Source organism: Notothenia rossii, assembly GCF_949606895.1.
Source record: "Notothenia rossii genome assembly, chromosome: 7".
Classification (NCBI taxonomy): domain Eukaryota; kingdom Metazoa; phylum Chordata; class Actinopteri; order Perciformes; family Nototheniidae; genus Notothenia; species Notothenia rossii.
Window position 1 is genome coordinate 16,813,604 of NC_136905.1, and position 20,830 is coordinate 16,834,433.

The window sequence follows — 20,830 nt, forward strand, 5'->3', positions numbered from 1 at the left end:
CCCAAGCCTGCCCCTCTATAATTAGGCCAGTGCAGCTCATCGCAATGCATTTCACTGCAGAGGTTGGGAAACCTTACCCTTGAATTTCAACTATGTTCCCCCAGCCTACCCTCATACCCCTATGCCTTTTCTCTCTCTCTCTCTCTCTCTCTCTCTCTCTCTATCTCTCTCTCTCTCTCTCTCTCTCTCTCTCTCTCTCTCTCTCTCCACCCCTGACCTTGTTGCGTCACTTTCCCTGCTGTCTCCAGGCGAGCCCACCTGTCATTACTCCACCCTACCTCCACACACACCTCGACCCACACCTGTGCCACACACACAACCACACACAAGACCGATCAACAGACCGATCAGAACCGAGATGTCCCACTAACATATCTAACACTTGATCTGCTGGTGAGTGAGTGGCATCCAGGCACCTGCACACACACTCACACATCCATTTAACTCTCAGTGGGCAGAAACTGAATCCACATGACACACTATCCTGGTTGTATATTTAGCTGTTAATAGTGCTACTGAGACTCTGTGACAAGTGGGGCACAACCAATAGCTGCATGTTTGTAAATGGGTCTCTTGATAGAAAGGGGAAAACACTTTGTTTGCTTTGGCCACCTCTCATCCTTCCTCACTAAAGCTAGGCTGCATCACTGTGACTAAGACTGTAGGTATGATAATAGCAGGGAAAGGCACATCAGATAATCCTCAGGGTCCCGAGCACCGCTAGGAATCTCAGGCCCCTTGTCAAGGATGTGACACTGCTTCCCTCGGCCCTAATGCATCTTAAGTACAATTTCTTGTCTCTGAAGGGACTCCTGCATCTTAAACCACACTGGAAATATTCCCACTTTCCACTTTACAAGTGATCAACCCTGTGAGGTCAAGCAAAACCTAAAGTGGACCTGAAGGTACCAAAGCCAACGGTTAGTCATAAAATGGTGCAATGATGTCTTATGGAAAGTTATTTTGTTTTTTGGATTAGTGAATTTTCCTATTAATGTTTAGCAACATTAGAAAACTGAGAATGAGCGCAGGACAACTGAAAAAAGTTGATCAGGTGTAAGAATGGGAATCGATCATGGTTTTGGGTAAAACAGTAAAATACAGAAATGATGGGAATTTGGTTTCTTTAAAAACAAGTCAACGTTTAATTTTGATTTCACACAGGACAAGTAATGCGGTCTCCTTGGTGAAAGTGTTGTCCTTTAAAACCCACCTATCCACCCTGACCTGATCCATGGTAAATGTTGTCGCTTTTTATAGACAACTACGTCACCTGTCATGGACAACTATTATGTGGGATTTATGGGAAATAAGTCAATGGGTTATCTTACAATTGGTGCATTGCTATTTGTAAGTATTACTACCAACAGTTAATACGAACAGCCAGAAGCACACCTTCACAGTACTTCATAATTGTTCATACAAAAAATGCATGAGGTACCAGATGGCCTATCAGTAAGAAAAAATGCTATGAATTAATTTGAGATGCTTTTCTCATTATCATATTTTACATACAGCCCATCTGGTGCTTCCCATTTATTTGCAAATATTATACAGGTCTGACAACAAAGGTCAAATTCTTTTTAGGATCACAACACATCAAAGATTGCTAAGAGACCTTGAGCATGAGTAACTTAGAGCTGCTTTGTCCACTTAAGACAAAACAGTGGTGGGAAGTGACTGAATGCACTTTATCAAGTAATGAAATTTAGTACAGTATTTTTTCTTTCTTTCTCATACTTTAAGTGTAGCATAATAATTCGTCCCTATACTTCTTGACTTAGAATTAGAAATCCTCTGGAGACATGTTTGAGACAACTATACATTTTCTTGATTGAACTAAGATGACTATCTCAATTTATGAACCACGAACATATTGTATTTCAATATTTAAGTACAGGACACAAAGTCTTCTACTTCCCTGTAGAGTCTATTCTCAGAATAGGTGCCTGTGGGGTTTCAAGTGTTTACATCACGCTTGATCCGGTTGCATTTCGGATCATGATTGGCAACCAAAGACTTACCAATGGCTGTACATGTTTTCATTTGGTGAGTAGAGAGACTTTCAGCAACAAAAATGGGAAAGATAATCCTCTAGTGTCAGACTGCACAGGTATTATTATGTACAATGAAGATCAGCAATGTTGAGTGAAATAAAGTTACACATTCATTTCACTTTTAATGATAGTAAATGCTCTAAAGTTTGCTATTGCTATTTTACCTAAACCTGCGATAAGTGTTGTTTTTTGAAATTGTTAGCAAAGAGATGTTTATCATCTAGCTGTTAAAAAATATACATCATCATCGTTTGAGGTTGTTTTTCTGCTTTCCTAATGATTTAAGTTCAATATTCACTTTCTTTTAGCTCTTTTTTGAGGTTAATATCTGTCTATTTAGCTGCTAAATGCTCCACTCCGTCCCACTAGCATGTCGCTCACTGTGTTTGTGTGGGCAGTAAGTGTGACTTTTATGCTTTAGTTTTTATGCTGAAAACAGTTGCTAGTTTAAATTGAAAACAATGCGGATTTGGGTGAACCAAAAACAGTTAAGATGTTTAAGATGTTAAAACTCGCTCTAAAGCTCCCTAAATCCGAGGGGAGCTGCAGAATTTAACTTTAAATATATTGTTAACATATACATTTTAATTATAGACACTTGAAGTAAATGGTCTGAATACTTATTGACTGTCGACAGATGCTCTTGAGGAAACTCAACACAGGAATAAGCTCACTCTGATCATCATAAGAGACCCCATTCTTTTTTCTTGGCAAACAGAAACAAAAGACAGCAGTCTGTGTATATGTCTGTTATCGTTTTTTTTATAAACTTCGTGCAATACAGTGTTTAAGTTTATCACACATTTAGATAAACCATAATCATTTGTCTAGATATATCTATTCTCAACTACATACTATTCATATTGCCCACATAAATGCTATCTGTGTGCAGTTTTTAATCACATTATTCTTTTTTTCAAATGAAATCAAAGAAATGAAAACCAATAGAATCTGGAAGCGTCTCGTTGTTTTGTTTTGCTTCTTCATTATATCATGTAGCGGCGTGTCCATGGTTTCAACCCGGATCTGCAGTCACTCGGGACGTTTAGAAGAGAGAGTGTGGGGGGGACGGGGACGGGGGGGTAAAAGGGGGTAAAAGGGTCTAAAAGGGGGACGGGACGGTAAAGTGTTTACATTCTCCCAACATAAACAGATCATGTCAGAGTTCAGACTTAAGAGCCGGGGGTCACAGGGGAAGCACAGTGAAAATAATCTTTGGGGAGGTTTGGGGGGTCGACTAGTGAATCTGTTCGTGGTCATGTGATAGAGTTGAGGAACGCTGATCATGTGACCAAATACTGGCGGGGGGGGGGCTTGGGGAGCAAGTATGGCTGCGCAGGGTTAGAGGATGAAACCGTCCAACAAGAGTCCAGGGGGGGCACCGGGAACGAAACAGCCCAAAATGCATACCCAGTTTGAACAGTGGTCCCGAAAAAACGTATCTATAGACTTTACAAATATATGTATGCGTAAATTACAATGTACATGTATCTTTTCAAAAGTTTTTCTCTATAGTGTTTTTTTAAACCCTCTCAACCCACATATACATATTGTCTTTTTTTGCCACTGAAAATGATGAGTTGCATGTCTCACTTTGGGACTCTTCATAGAAAAAAAATGATTAGGTTTTTAGTTGTTCTGCTCAGGCAGTAACCTTTACCTGAATCTGTACAAATGTATTATTCTATATCTCTTTTTTCTGCTTCCTCCAGTCAGAGGTTTCTGTTAATGCCCAAGAACAAACATCTTCAACACGACTATAGCTACAAGTACTACTGTTAACACTGATTAGAATGGAAATAAGACTAACAGAGGCCCATAGAAAACTCAGACTTATAATAACAATGACGTTGGTCAGTTTTCTCAGTCACTCACATTATTGTTGCATTTCTTTCAGTATCAATATTGGAAGACAATTTACAGTATTCAAATCTGAATTCATGTTATAAATGAAAATTATATAATATGGGGTAAAAAAATTACAGGCCCTCATTCTCCCACATATTGTGCACACTCATGCTTGACACTTTGACACAGTTACACACAGCTCACTGGCAGTCCAGCGGCTCTGCATGGAAGAAATTCACAGTAAAAGTCGTCAGATCGAAATCAGAGAGAAAGTAACATGAAAATTCAAATTTTCATTCCAAACTATAGTGTTTGCAAATACGGCTAGCCTGTAATAACGCTAAGAATAATCACAACAACAATTTTACATTAATGATGATCTGGTTAATTAGCAGTAATATTGCACAAAAAGTATGTGAAACATTTTCATTATAGCCCAAGGTTAATTGCGTTTGATCATTAACAAAATAAATCATTTCTAGCATGTTAAAATATCAAAATAGTTTTATTGTGAAAGTTCATTGTTGTTGTTATTATCACTCTGTTATTACTCATCTTGTTTTTGTTCTCAGTGAGGTTGAGCAGACTAAGTAACAGTGAACATGGAGGGAGAGATTTCACTACCTGTCTGTCTATATATTTCCTGTTGAGCCCCACCGACTGCTCCTCTCTACCTGGCCTCTTTCATTTCTACCCACTCTCCTTCTCTCCCTTCCTCCTCGCCTCCCCCTCTCAAACCCTCGCTCTACACAGGCGTTGTCTTCCTATTGAGGGTGTTAGAGTTGCTCTCCCTGTCCCCCTTCAGCCTGTCCAGTGTCCCCATGCCTCGCTCCCTGTCTCCTGTGGACGAGGTGAATGGTGGAGGGCCGGAGCCCACTGAGTTGGGCATTGCCGCGTTGGAGTTGGAAGAATTGGAAGGGTTGTGGGACTTAAGAGAAGGGAGTGTACCACTCAACATCACCCCCCCTCCCCCTCCATCCTTTGGGAAGCAGTTGTGGAGCTGGTAGAGCGTGGCCCTGTCCACCGTTCCATACATGGGCGGCAGACCCCCCAGTTTGGGGTCGCGGGACAAGGTGTAGAGAGAGATGTCACCTCCAGCCAGGGCCGTGTGAGAGCGAGAGTGGGGGTTTGGTAAAGTGGACACTGAGATGGGGCCCTGGGAAAGCAGCGCAGAGGGAGGCAGGCCGAAGTTTTTGCCCCCCCCTACAGGTGAGGGGTCTCGAGAGCGGGAGGGGTCGGTGGAGCGGGAGGAAGAGCGGGAGCGGCGGCGGAAGCGGTAGCTGGGCAGGCGGAGCATGGCGTGCGTGGTACTCTTGAAAATGTCGGTGCGCGAGCGGCATCGCAGCTCCTTGTTCTTCTCGATGTAGATGTTGACAGCCAGCACCCCCACCATCTCTGCCATGATGAAGGACAGGCCTCCAAAGTAAAAGGACCAACCGTAGGAGTACTGCCACTTCTTATCCTCGTCCTTCTTAGGAGAGATGTCCCCGAGGGCAGCTGAGATGTACACTATCACACCAATTATGTTACTCAGCCCTGAGGGAGTACAGAAATACGGTATTTATCAAAGAGCTAAATAAAGTCAGACAGACCAACTTACAGTACTAATAAACACATTTTTCTGACGTGATGATTTGTGACATCCCCAATAAAAGACAACTGGCAAGATGAATTTTGAATGTTAAACTCTCTATTAAAGTGACAGAATAGTCTAAACACAGCCACACTCCTAAACAAAGAGCAAAGACTGTTAGGGCAAGTTGTATTCTCCAGACCACCACTTACACACACAGCCACACACATATAAACCCATGTCTGTACACACAGTATTGAGTACTGAGTTACCTGCAGCCACAAAGAGAATTCCAGCCCCCAGAATGATGTTCCTCTTGCTCTTATAGAACCGACTAGCAGCGATGCAGACCCCTCCCATCAGCAGCAGGATGGCACTGAGGATCGGGAAGATGTTGGAAGCCCTGACTACCCCTGAACAGAGGAGAGGATAATGGGGAACAGCAGGAAGTGGAAATGAGAAGGAGTGGAAATATTCTGTAAAGTAAATGGGACTACATTCTGGATTTTCTTAGTTTTATTGTATAATATAATACTATAATGCCTGCAGCGCTCACTTGGAGTAAATGTGAGAGCACACTTTGACCTATTCTTTCGCCCAATAGTTACTTAAAGGTGGGGTAGGTAATTCACTTCAGAAATTCCATATATTCCATGGAATGCTCTTAACATCCCGATAGCAATGAATACATTAAATGCTTTGACAATAAATGCCTACAAACATGTCATCTGTGGAAGCCGTGGTGCTGTAAAAAGCACGACCAACTGTTCTAGCCGATTTTTTTCGGCTGCATACTTTCAAATTCTAGCACACTCGAGCTGGTTTCTCCATTCTTACCTACCCTACCTTTAAGTAAATCTTATACCCATTTTTCAAAGCAGTCACATATTTTCCACATAGGGCCTCATGCAGTTACATAACATGAAGGTGAGGCATTATCAGTACTCACACAATAAGAGACGAGAGTTGATACAAACAAAAATCGGAGGAAATGTGTTCTTATATTGCTTCTAGCACAAAGCCTGTTCTGACTAAAAGGGCATTTTTCATTATTATATTAGGAGTAAATTAAACTTTTTTAAGCCTGTGTCTGTAAGATCAGGCCACACCGAGAGTTTAACGTTTGCTAAACTCACAATGTTAACAAGCTAACAAACAAACTATTCTCTTAAAGCTCAATAAGGCTTTAAGTTGTCTAAATATCTAATCTAGGAAGGGTAAACAATGCTGTATACAATACTCCAATTTTCTTTTGTTGTAGAGCATTTTGATTGAAGTATGTACAGTAACAGAGCCTGCTCTATCAGTAACCGTCTTTGTCACCAAATAGAAAAAAAGTGTTAAATAATACACCATACACTTGATTAATACAAAGAGGATGCAGAAACATTGTAACAAAAAGTGACAATGGGAAAAGCTGCTTCATTAAACAATACACATGATACATTGTGAGGAAATTAATTACTCAGTTTTAGACATACAATCGAATCAAAGCCCTCCCCATGTGGCCTTCAGTGCTTTCAGCAGGTCTGCCAACCATGCAACACACACAGACACACTGACATGCGCACGCACACACGCACGCACACACACGCGCACACACACACACACACACACACACGCACGCACACACACACACACACACACACACACACATACACACACACACACACACACACACACACACACACACACACACACACACACACACACACACACACACACACACACACACACACACACACAAACACTCTAGCACTCTGCTCTCATCTAGAACAACTAGGCCATGGGAGAGAAATGCCACCTAAATGCCAGCAAAATGCCTCTGCAACATTGTAAACAGAACGCAAGCCGTTCTTTATGTATGCACAGGCACACATGTAGCATATCATGGAGAAGAAAATATCACTGCAGGGCATTGAGAACGAACTAGGGCACCCCATCTCCCCTGACTTCCTGTGCACAGTGTTACATGTTTATTCCTTGCAGAGATAATCTTCTGCCTCTTATTCATAAGCAGGCTTCTCTCATTCATTCATCATCCATACAAAGTAATGCTGATATTGACTTACGTAGGACGTACTCTGCCCCGTCATGGTCAAAGTCTGCATCTTCTGGGAAGTGGTTGATTTGAGAACACACTCCTCTCTTTACTCCTGAGATTTGAGAGGAAAAACAGGGGTGACCAGACACAATAAAACATAAACCATAGCTGTGTAACCTTAGGAAAAGAAACACATATCCTTCTGAGGGACAAACTTATAGAGACCTAAACACAGTCATATCTTTGTTAAACTTCCACTTACTGCATGCAAGTTAGTAACATCACACACATATAGTAAACACACACACACACACATAAATAAATGCAGACATAGGCAGACAAATAAGTACCCGTCGGGGTCTTGTATGTAGACAGACAGACGAACGGAGGGGTGCACGCACGATGATGACAGCACACCACTGTTGCTGATGGATGGATTGTGAGGAAGATGAATGGAAGTGATGGAATGAAGAGACACAGACGGAGGGAGAGACGGACAGATGTGGGGTGAGCAGGTCTCTTTCTCACAGCTCTTATATTTCCACAGGTTATTCTGTAAAGAAACGGAGGTAAATCAGTTGAGGCACACAGATCAGTGTTATCATCAGGAGCTTTAGGTGCCCTTCATGCATTTATCTTTGAGACATTAGTGTACGTTTAGCAGATTTCCTTCAGTTCCTAAAAACAAGGAATGATCACTGAATCCCTGCGCCTGAAACGTGCATCTCTGACAGCTTCTCATTATGAGACGTACATTTGATGTGGACCTATTAGCTTGGTTATTCTGTGTTATCCTCGCAATAAAAAAAATGGGATTAAATAAGCGGTTTAAGTTTGTTCAGGTTACAGTCTTGCCTGAAAGCATGGGGTTGAGTCCCATTTTAACAACATCCACCTTTATATAATCAAAATAATTTAATTAGTATTTATAGGTATTTGTATTAGTATTTCGATAGATATCCTGTTAATAATAAATATAAGGCCTGACACATGGTGTCGGTGAAGGGGTGCCAGATCTCAGCTGACAGAGTTGTGGGGGTTGGTTATAAATTAATAAAGAAATGTTCTATTAAAATGAGAAATGGCCGACAGGTAATTCAGGGCAGCCCAACCTTCAGTGAACATGCAGAAGGGCTGGAGAGGAGGACAGGACACATCTCTATCCACAGCATAATGTGCCACCCACCCACGGGCATAAATCTTTTAGAGCTAGCATGTCCTGCATTTCTACTCCAGCTACACCTCGCTGCATCACTGCACGACTACTGAGCACCTCTCTTGGCTGAATACTCCACAGACATCAAGGATACTTGACCTCTAAGCCATGCCAAGACACTGTCAGCTCTGCTGCACCGCGATGGGGTAGAAAAGACCGCAAGAGAGGAAACTATGAGGGGGGAAAAGAAGGAGAAACCAGTGAAAGACTAAATATAATGTTTGGGGGAGTGAGACAGAGGGATAGCAGGCGGAGAAACTGAAAGAGTGAGGCGACGGAGGGAGTGGGTGGGGGTGCACTGCAGCAGTGCTGCAAGGGCTCGAGCTTATCTCTAATTGGCTGCTTTGCTATCAGGAAGCTTAGAGATGAGGACAAATTAGCTTTGTACAATGACCAAGCCCAGGATGGGCCGCAGATGCTTTATAAGGAGAGCCAAGAGGTTTTCCTGGAGACAGAAGTTTGTATGTGGGCAAAGGCACAGATCACTAAATCACACCACCCCTTTGGCTGTAGCTGCTTCACTGTTAGCTCCATCGCAGCCCTTACTGTGGAGTGCCAGCCAGGCCGTGTAATGTATAATGAATTAGTAGCTTGTTTTGCAGTGACAAGCTGAGGATTGAGAGATGGCCTATGCCAGTTCCTGTAGCTTCCGCCACTCGGAGTGAGAAGTTGATGGGCGTCGGGTGAACGTGGGCCTTTTGTTTCAGCACTTACATTAAATGACTGTACTGCAGCCTGAATCCAACACAATGATTAATGGATTATTTTGAGTGAGGGTTACGCTTCAGTATCATGTAATTATACTGCAATTATGCTGAATTGTTTTCTTGTCATTATGGTACGGTCTAACAAATACAAATAGATTGTGTATGTGTTGCTGCTAATGATTACTGATATCACAGCAATGCAGCAGCTTTCGGAACGAAGTGTCCGAAGGTCAAGTTAAAGACGAACACTGCAGAACACACTTATACTGATCCTGCTTTGCAACACAAGGAAAACAAGAAATGACAACACATGGATGAACTGATGGAAACAATTAAAAGCTTTGACATCGCCAAGATATTAACACTCCACAGTATCCAGTGCCTCCCACTCAATTTTGACGAGACAAAAAGACAAGAGCTTGTGAATACATCAAAGTCTGAATACAGAAATCTCTACATTATTGTGTGACAATCTGAATTATTCTACAAGTATAATGGGCAATAACTCCCCATTCACCCGTACCTTACATTGTGAAGTTAAGACTACAAAGAACACTTGAAGGAATAGTTGAGAAATATGGGAATTAACTTTAATGTCCTGAGTTAGAAGAGAACATTTATACCACTCTCTGTAGGTAGGCCTAGAGTAAATATTGAGCTTAATGTAGCAGCTGGTTAGCTTAGCTTACACAAACTGCTAACAGGGTGATGCCAATTTGGACTTTTTTGCGAATTTTAATTTTTACAATTCAGTCTTTTTACGGATTTAACAAATAACAAACCACAAATAAGATATAACGTGTAGAGCTTTAGAGGTGCTGGTACTGTGGGACAGGAAGGCGGTTTCCTCCTGTTTCAAATATACACGCTAAGATCAGCTGAATTCACTCATATTTATGTCATCAATCTTATCAACTTACTCTGCAACAATAGCAAAAACTTGAATATGTATTTCTTCTATCTTCGAAGGACTCTGATTCATTTTCCCTGCTCACCTTCGGGTCCCTACAGTTTAGTCCGACCACATTTGGATTAATTATATACTAACCAGTTTATAAGTAACCAGAGCTGTGCTGCCAGATCCTTTATCAGCTTTCACTGCAGCCTCCTCACTGAACTCAACAGCCTCAAACAAAGCAAACTTATTCCAGCACGCATCCCCTTCAGTCCAAATCACACCCATAGACCTAAAATATCTCCAACAACTTCTTCTTTACCTTCCAGGCAGCATATCCTCCACAGTCCAGAGTGGGTGAGCGCCCCGGGATCCTTCTTGTCCTTGTTATGGGGATCCTCCCCCGTAACATTGGCTGTGCTGTTGCAGATCATGGCACGGGAGTACAGCCAGTAGTCCGTCCCTATTGCCACCGTCATCAGGCCAAAGGCAGCAAATGCCCCCACGGTGGTGAGGAGGATCTGGATCCCCTTCTCACACACCATGCCTTCAAAGAGAAAACAAAGGAGGAGGAATGGAGTAGAGGGAAATAAGTTAGAGGACAAGAAAGAATGGAGTTACAAAGCAGAGGTGAGTTGACAACCTTACACAAAGTTAAGTTTATTGAAAAGACAGCACAACGTTCAGGTGAGATGATGAGGGGCAAGAGGAGGTGAAGGTGGGAGGAAGAGAGGGAGGCGATGAGAAAAAAGGCAAGGGCGAGGAGGGGCGGATGTAGGAGGTGCATAAGTGGCTTTATGATGTGTCCTTGGAGGAGAGTTGGTTGACTCTGCTGACTCCGCTTAACAAGACAGAAATTGATGTGAAACACAACAGATCACACCCTCCCAATCTCAGTACTCCATATTCATGACCCTGACACCATTTCCCCCATCAGAATCAGCAGGGCTGGAGATGAATACACAAACAGACACACATACACACACACACACACACACACACACACACAAACAGACACACACACACACACACACACACACACACACACACACAAATACACACATTCTAACATGATATCACCTTGGATCTGATTATTAGCATGCTGTATGCTCTCACACAAATTGAATCATGCAGCTCGTGTCATTGACCCATGCGTGTCTTAGTTGGAATAAAGTTGCCTTAGTGGCCTGCTATTGCTACTGAGACACTCTCGTGTATGTTAAGCATTCAAAGTTTCCCTTTCAAAAGGTAATACTGATTCTGACATTGTAAAAGACTAAAGCCAAATTTCAACCGGTCAAGACTTACCTGACGCCGAGTTTCTATCCTTCGACTCCATCTTGAAATCTTTCTTTTCCTCGTCAGTGAAGAACGTGCTGTCCCCTCAATCCGGACAGCATCCATCTACTGTTTTCACCCGCTCCCCTCTCTCCTTCTTGCACTCGTTCTCTCTCTTTTGCCTCTTACTCTTGCTCTCTCTCTCTCGTTCTTTCTTTCTCACTGGAAAGCTGTTGCTGGTGGAGGTTGTGGCTTGGACGGTTGTCCCGTTCTCCGTCCGTTAGCAGAAAACTTGCATCATGGTCACTTTTCTGCTCCTGCACCTAAAATAAAGCAACACAGGGGGGATTTTACATTTCATTAGCTTATTTAGATAAAAGAAAAAAAAACATTATTCATATTAGTACAATAGGAAATGAGGAATCTTTGAGTTCTTAACTTTAAAAAATCAAGCCAGTTTAAGACGTAACACCATTCTTTAAGAACATTTTATTTTTCCACCATTTACTACATTCATCATTTTTTAAACCAAATGATGGTCCAATTAACCAAGAAGATAATCAAATATAATTTGATAGTAAAACAAAATAGATCACACTAAACTAAAATGATGAACATTTGAACATTATACCTCCTCAAAATTGAATTTTGCGTGCTAGCATGCATATTTGAGCATTTACCTCAAATCACCACTGTACCTAACGACAGCTAGCTGAAGATTCATGCTGCAGATTCATTTGCTGTCAAATCAGCCAAATCAGCTACACATTTTACATTATAGATGCTTTATTTAAACGTTATAGAACCATATTGGGATGACGCTCGTACAGATTAGAGTAGTTATAGGTGACAGTATTACGGGCTAAAGACTGAATGACTCTAGAGCGAGTTGCACTGCATCTAGCCTGAATAAGAGGAGCAAGAGGGGGAGGCAGAGAGGACCAACCCGACATTGTTACCATAGCAACATTGAATTCCAAAGTCTGGATCAGCATAGAGCGAGGGGGGGGGGGGGGGAAGGGAGAGGGGCAGGCGAGGGATAGAGGGAGAAAGAGGCAGAGAGAGGGCAGAGAACAGATAGGGGAAATAAAGAGGCAGAAATGAGAGAGGAATATTTCATATCAGTGTGTGAGTGTGGACTGGGAAACCCAGACAGACCAATGCTCTATCAATAGATATGTGTGTGACTACGGTGACACAGATGCTCCAAACACACACACAAAAGCACGTGTACTCACAACACACATGAATAAATACAACACGCCATCGAGAGGATGAGAAGTAACCGCTCCGTCTGCGTCTTTTATGGATGCAATATGGAAGAAATATAAGGATATGATAAAGCAGCATGGATTATTCAACAAACATTATTTAGCAGACATAATGCAGTGCAGTCAAGTCTGTTAATATTTGATGATGCAATATGGCACCGTGATCAAAATAGGTTACATCCTGTTTGCATTGTGAGACCCAAACAGAGCTGCCTCAGAGACAGAAGGAGAGACGGTGTGTTGTGTGTGGATTTATTTTGTGTGTGTGCACATTTCCTCTCCAGTGCAACAGAGGATGGTCTAGTCCAATCTTATTGAATCCCAGTAATGTTCCCCTCAGCTCCCCTCAGTTAGACAGTTAGCCTCGTATCTCTGCGTTCAGGCTCCTTATTATGTAAAATGTCAAATGACACCACCACAGTGTGGCTTATTTATACATTGTGGGTTCATATGTGCAAGCAAACAAGTGAATGTGATTGTGCATGAGCGTATTAGTGTGTCCGTGTGTATGTGTGTGCATGCATGCTTGTGTGTGTGCATGCATGCGTGCGTGTGTGAGTGCATGTGTCCACGTGTAGTATGACCTTCCAACCCTATCAGCATACTGCCTCTCCCTGAGGAAAATACATGACCAGAAGGGTTTACACAATCTCCAGGCCTAAAATATGCAGTATCTAGTTTGGTGTGTGTGTGTGTGTGTGTGTGTGTGTGTGTGTGTGTGTGTGTGTGTGTGTGTGTGTGTGTGTGTGTGTGTGTGTGTGTGTGTGTGTGTGTGTGTGTGTGTGTGTGTGGTCTTTGACTCCAGTATTTAATGAATGACCTCAACAATAACCTACTAAGTTATTCCCCATAGCGAAAACTCCCCTGTGTAGGAGATCATAATTGTTATTTAATTATCTGTAATTTCTATTTTCCACCAATAACTAAGAAAGAGGGGAACGAGGGGAATAAGAGCAAGGGAGCGTGAAAGAACAAGAGGGCAAGAAAAAATAAATAGAGTATGCAAGTTGAACTAAAAGGGTTAGACCGTACAACAATGATTGCGGGTTGGGAGAAGGATGGAGAGGATGTAGGTAGTGTGGCGAAAGGAGGGTCTTTCTCTTGTTCATACTTGATTTCAGTCTTACTCTACAATATAGTCAATATGAATCGATATATCCTTATGGATCATGTATAGAGGATAACTGTTTATAATAATGTGGACAACAATAAAAGGTGCTTAAAGATATTTATGTTTAAATTGATGCTCTCTTTTCTTTGGGTTGGACGTACCTCCAGCTTCTTAGTCTTAGGGGAAAACATAAGGCTTACCACTCTTTTGAACAATCCCTAAAAAACTGAAAAGACATAATATTCCTTTTCCATAATTCTGAGCTTTCCAGTGCTAGATTTCTCTTGTGATGCTTTTATAGTACGTTTGCAACACCCGTTCTTAGGGCCGGCCAGAGGCCAATGAGCTGCAGCAAGACGTACTGCAGCAACAAAGGCCAAGGGCTTAGCTCTGGGAGCTAGCTGCTGCAGCGCAATTTATGGAACCGGCCCCTCGCTTGTCAAAAAACTTCACATGTAATCATATCTACCTGTGTAATTCCCAGCATCATATAATTCAGTATTTTGTATAAAATAAAAGCAATGAGTTGTGGCTCCAATAATGCAGCCATAAATCACAGAGGAGATTTGAATTTTGTAGCAGCTGCTCCATTAGCTATTCATTGCATAAATCAACTACCAAACTGCTTGTTGAATAAATGATGACATCTGTAATAAGTTTTTTCCACACATGTGAAAGAAAGCGGTTCTATGTGTGAATGTGAGAGTGTTTTCAGAGAAGATACACAACACTGGTTCAACATCACAGTTACACTACATTGACTGTTGCATGTCCTGGAGAAGAATTATAACTCATATCGGGGATGTAGTAAGTGAAAATGACATAATCTTATGCTGATTGCTTGACCAAGAGAAAAACAAACTAAATGTACTTGGCCTACTTACGATGACAGCTCTAAAAATACAAGCAGCATATTCTATTCCTTGTGCTTGAAGCAAACATGCCTACATATTCAGAACAGTGGTTCTTGGTAGCTTGAGATAATTTATCTCCTTAATCATGAAAAAAGTTACACACCTGAGCTCATTGCTGAGACTCCACAGCTGGCTAACACACACACACACACACACACACACACACACACACACACACACACACACACACACACACACACACACACACACACACACACACACACACACACACACACACACACACACACACACACACACACACACACACACACACACACACACACACACACACACATTTACATCTTCACACACTCACATGCATGACAAACTCGCAGGTGCACAGAAACAGATCAACACGCAAACAAAACCCTAAGCATGCTTGCAAGCATATATGCAGCTCCAAACCCCCACAACTGTCAAAAATGATGACAATAAAATCATAAAATAGGTCATCTTTAAAAGGCACTTCAAAGCGTAGCAAAATTGCCATTAAGCCCATGTGAAGAGTCCACCAACATCCTCTGCCTGCATGTGACCAAGACTCTGCCTGTCTGAGCAGAACAGCCCGAGGAGGCAGTGACAGCAACACCTTGGTCTAAGAGGCTCCCAAAATAAAGTGTCTCTCTGGATGACCTGACGCTCATGAACCCATGAACATATGCTTCAAAACATGTGCACGTGAACCAACCATGCGCATGGATGAAGATGGCACTATGCACAGAGTGAAGGGACAGCAGATCGTACTCAAGATGGCCCTTTAAATTCATGTTTTATTGTCTTAAAGGAAATGTGCTATTCATTTATTATCAAGCCATACAACTGCATCAGAAACGAAGGTAGGAAAACAACTATGAATAACTGCATATATCACAGCTACTCAAAAAGGCAAAATCCTTTTATTTAGATTATTACGGTAACAATCTGAAATATTTTCAAAGATTCAGAGGAATAGCAGTTTCACGCAGTCCAATGAGATGTCCTCAAATTGTTTGTTCTGTATGACAAACAGTCCAGATACCAAACATAGTTTATTCACAATGATAAAAACAGCAGATTCTCATTATTGATACGTTATTTTGTTTATGACATTTCATCGTATCAATAGATGAAGGCTGCTGTGAAACAAAAACAAGATTATATTGTTGACATTTTTAAGGATATACGCAACTTTGCTTTTTTGTTGAGAAATGATGACAAGATCAATAACGCTCTCCTCTATGAGAGTGGTATTGATCTTTTCACCCATCTCTCAGCAAGAAAGCGAGGTTACTATAGCCCGTTTCACAAAACCCAACTTTTCATTCAACTCAAAATCCACTCACTAGCTTTTTCAATGGCTTTCAACCAAATGTCATGGTCTTTATTAGTGCATAGAGTTACAGACAACTAAGCAAAGTCCTTCTGCTCATGTGGACCTCGATTTTATCAAAGATGTTGAACTTTCTGCCAGTCGACCCAATATTTTCATGCATTTACTACTTTTCGTGTTAGCTAAATATAACAGTGAGACTCACAACCTTCTCTGTACTTCTTTTTTTCTATCCAACCTCCTTGAACTGGTAGAAATGCTGACGCAGCTGTCTGATTTACATATCTTTTTAATGCTGTATAGTACACAGTGTTGCAATGATTGAAAAGGCATTGGTCACAGGTCACATGTTGTGTATCTCCAGTCCAGTGAGCATGCCTGCTTGTCAGACGTGTGAACACTGTGTCTGTATGTTTGCACTGCATGCCTCTGCACAGACAGGCTGCCTACAATATATCACTGACACTATACGGTTCAATCACAGGCTCTTACAAACCCTGCTCTCAGAGGCTGTGCTTACTTGAGCGAAGCACTTAAAAACACCAAAGCTGGAGGTTAATTGATGCATGGGTCACAGGCATTCAGACAGGAGTCAAGATAAAAGCCTCTGCTCACTGGAATAATAAGCAAGGTTTTTGTACTGAAGAGGCAAAAACTGTTAGCCTGTGTTTAATTTGCACGATTACAATCATGGAGCTTGTTTTACTGATATTGTTGCAGAGATCTGAAGGTCCACATTCATATTTCGATAATTTGGCCTTTCATTGGACCCTGATATAAAATGTAAACTGAGGTATCTGAGTCTGGTGTTCTTATACAATGCAGGTTTTCCCTCTGTGCTCCCTGAAGAGAGGGAGGAACATCGTGAATCCTTGCTGTACACCATCAAGAGAATTCCTGCAAAGGCATTGATCCTCTGAACAATATGGCAACATGACAGATGTGATGATCATTGCAGAATTGCTTCTCCTCGGAGAGAGCAACAGAGAGTAAGATGGAGATGAAGGAGCAACAGCCAACCAGCTATGAAATAAGAAAGAAACAGCAAGGCAGAACAAGTGGAAACATTCAGAAGTTACAGACGTCCTTTCAGATTTTTCTGGACCGCTCATGTAATAGATGATTATGGTTTGGCCGGCGCTAAAACACAACTAGAGCCTGTGTGGGCTAGGCACTGGTATTGACTGCAATGAGTCACCTTACAGCGTAAACAGCAGATCTTAGAGCCGGCTAAGGGTTTTTTGAAAGTATTCCAAAATCCACATAGACATTCATCAAGGCTACAAACACGTACCAAACATAGTACACACTGTGTTTCCTACGTGGGATGCGGAGGCGCTGGGGGCATGATAACATACGGTGGTACCAACCATACCTCAATGAAATGTCCTGATCATTGATGGACAGGCGGACAGTCAATGGAAATGCAAAAACATAGTCGAACATGCCCTTTAAGGAAGGTTAAAGTTATACTTCTATTGGGAGACGGACTCAGGCATTGATTTTGCAACTAGAGTTGTAATTATTTAAATCAAATCCATCTTTTACGATGATTTTGTACAGAATGGTGATTCATTGATTGTGCAATTGAGTTCTTCATCCACAATTATCTATTTTACAAAGCGAAATAAACAAAAGTTGACTAGTATGTAACTATCAACCAACGCTCATGTATTGACACCAGCATTTCACAGGTAAGTGCTATGATACAAATGTCAAAGAGTTCACCTTTATCCCTGTGAAACGGCCAATATCAAGTGAGAGTTTGACCGGCATAAGAACCATAAAGGAGCAGGTGCTGCTGATGGACACATTGCTGCTGTAAAAGGGAAAGGCCAGACTCTTTTCTGAAGAGATGCAGCACCTAAATCAAAAGCTCAGCTCACAGGGGAAAATCTTGTGCTATTACTGCAGGTAAACACATTTTTGTTTAACATCAGATGAAGATAAGCATTGAGAGTTGTACTATGGGCTGCAGCCTCAACAAAGACAGGTATAACTCACTACCTTGTTTTTTGACAGTGCACGCCACCGTGACTCCTGAATGCTGCAGTGCACACTCCTATAGCATCTCCAATTCAAACACATTTCATTCCACCATTAGCCCAGATGTGATCAGAGCTCTGATGAAAAAATGAATGATTGATAAGGTGCCAGATGTTTGGTGCCCTTTACCTCTGGATCCGTCAGAACACCGAGCACAGGTTGGCCTGTGAGAGGAGACAGTGGGCTGAAAGGAAAATGATCTCATAACGCATCAGATAACATGATGTGGCCCAGGTCCAATACGAAGCTAATTTGCTGGCCTTGCACCGGGAGGAGTCCAGAAGCTGCTGAGACCCCGATTAGACTAACACAAGCTCGGAGCTCAGCGCGTGCAAAGCTCAAGTATAGTGATGCGGACTGCGGTGCATTCATTAATAGAGGAGGCTATACACATCACCCTGCCTGCATAGGCTACACGGTGGAAAATGGACGCCTAGCATCAAGCGGCCGGTAAAGAGAAAACTCAGTGGACTGGGACACAAATCGCACATTATGATACTCATCCAAAGAAATCACTCCTCTTTGTTCGAGCACATTTCAGCACATACAATAGATATTTTAGTCCCAACACCTGCGGTGCGGATGCAGGGAAAGCTTCAAACGGGCTATTATAAGGGTTTCATTTGCATAATAGACGTTGCTGTCGCTAATTATAGGCCCGCGGAAATAGGTGGGAAAATTATCATTCAGTATTTAATCAGTGAAGTGTCAGAAGTCTGGGAATTATTATCATTATTCTTTTCCTGTGAATACGGTTGTCTACACAGTCCGTAGTAGGCTAAGTTGCAGGCAACGTGAAACAAATCAATGTGGCGTGTAAATTACACTGAATGAACTGATCCATTAAGCTGCAAAGTAAAAACAACAGTGACACAGTGTAATTATAATCATTAAAAGAAGCTCGGAGAGGTCTTACCTGCAGGCTTCTTATTTCAGAGATTCGCAGCGCGTCGCACTCCCAGAGAGAACGAGATGGAGGGAAAAAATAAGATAGGGGGTGGACGGTGGATCGGCTGAATATCGGGTCTATCGAGGCAAAAAATAAATAAATAGCAAAGGGGGGATGATTAGAGTTGATGAAAATAAGAAGCACGCGAGGGACTGGATTCTCAATTCCGGATTAAATCTTTAAATCAGCCAGTGATGGAAAAGGGTTGAACATGCATTAAAAAAAGGCTAATACAAAACACGTCACTGAACACGGATTTGTCTACAGTGGATGTGGCCGCTGCTTGTGTGTACTGGGGGAGAATGCGTCTCCCCCCACCCTCCGGTTGGACGCTCGCTCCTGCCTGTCTGCTCCTCTATGTATTTCTCCCACTCTGAGCGCGACGCAAGCAACTTGTCGCATCCCTCCAAAACTCCTCAATGATGGAAATGATGCCGGGTAATGTCAGAATCGACACGAGATGAAATCTACTACAGTATGTTTCGCTATAACATCATGGCAAAGGTTCACCCCCCCTCATCCCCCCTCCCTTTCACTCTTCTCTCTCATATTGAGGGAATTGGTCTGTAGGTGCTTATTGGAGCGTGTGCCGCGCGCGCAGGGCTGTTTGTAAGTAGCCTATTAGCCATGACCAGGTTATTATGCGTTATAGATGCGACATATATGTTTGTATTTATTTTTTTGCTAGAGAGCGACCCGATGGAGAGCCAGTGGAACACTTTTTTCTCTGTGGTAATGATGATGATGATGATGATGATGATGGTGGTGATGATGATGATGATGGGGGTCGCGCTGGTAATTCTGGGAAATGCAGCACGAGCGAAGCCCTGCAGAGAGAGAGAGAGAGAGAGAGAGAGAGAGAGAGAGAGAGAGAGAGAGAGAGAGAGAGAGAGAGAGAGAGAGAGATATGTGTTCATCATGGAGTCAAATATCTACAGGTCACTATTTATCTGTTAATATGGACTGAAGTTTAGCAGGAGCCATGTAGTAATGGACATTATTGCCTTTTTTTTATTTATTCTTTGGTGACATATGATGTCGCTGTTTGTCATAAAGAAAACATTATGTAATGCTCTTGTCTATGGAGGCAGAAGCTGGAGCTGCTGGTCGCACTCAGCAGTTAGGATGCTCAAAACTGAGCAGACAATGACCTTCAATAGCTTTAAAATGGCTTTGCTGCCCGGTTCACCCCTTTCTCTCTCCCTCTCTCTCTCTCTCTCTCTCTCTCACACACTCTCTCACACACACACACACACACACACACACACACACACACACACACACACACGCACACACACGCACATGCACACACAGAGGGGAGAGCTGGAGAGAGCTAATACAGAGTGACAGGTCTTTCATGCAGTAATGGTGATGGTGAAAAGAGAGATCCACTCAACCCACAATGCCACACGCATGGAGTCAAACATAAGCATACACAGACAAACATATGAAGCAAACACACACACACGCAACCACACAGAACATTATTACACAAAAGTGGACACAACCACAAGTTACATTTTCATCTCAAATATTTACACCAGCAGTCAGGTTTCTTTCACACACCACACCACACACACACACACACACACACACACACACACACACACAC

General features: G+C 42.3%; 1 protein-coding gene across 2 annotated transcripts; it reads right to left on the reverse strand.

The window, feature by feature from the left end:
* Nucleotides 1-2,791: 2,791 nt before the first annotated feature.
* On the reverse strand, nt 2,792-19,657 carry cacng8b (calcium channel, voltage-dependent, gamma subunit 8b). 2 transcript variants are annotated; one of them, XM_079694312.1, is made up of 6 exons: nt 19,186-19,657; nt 11,649-11,941; nt 10,663-10,887; nt 7,551-7,634; nt 5,751-5,891; nt 2,792-5,441 (listed from the first exon to the last, which is right to left on the reverse strand). In XM_079694312.1, exons 2-6 carry the CDS (start codon nt 11,677-11,679, stop codon nt 4,651-4,653), a joined length of 1,272 nt encoding a protein of 423 aa, XP_079550438.1. In that variant the 5' UTR covers nt 11,680-11,941; nt 19,186-19,657; the 3' UTR covers nt 2,792-4,650. The 2 variants fall into 2 exon arrangements, with proteins under 2 accessions (XP_079550438.1, XP_079550439.1); XM_079694313.1 differs by lacking the exons at nt 11,649-11,941; nt 19,186-19,657 and adding an exon at nt 7,873-8,075 and having other exon boundaries at nt 10,663-10,827.
* Nucleotides 19,658-20,830: the final 1,173 nt, after the last annotated feature.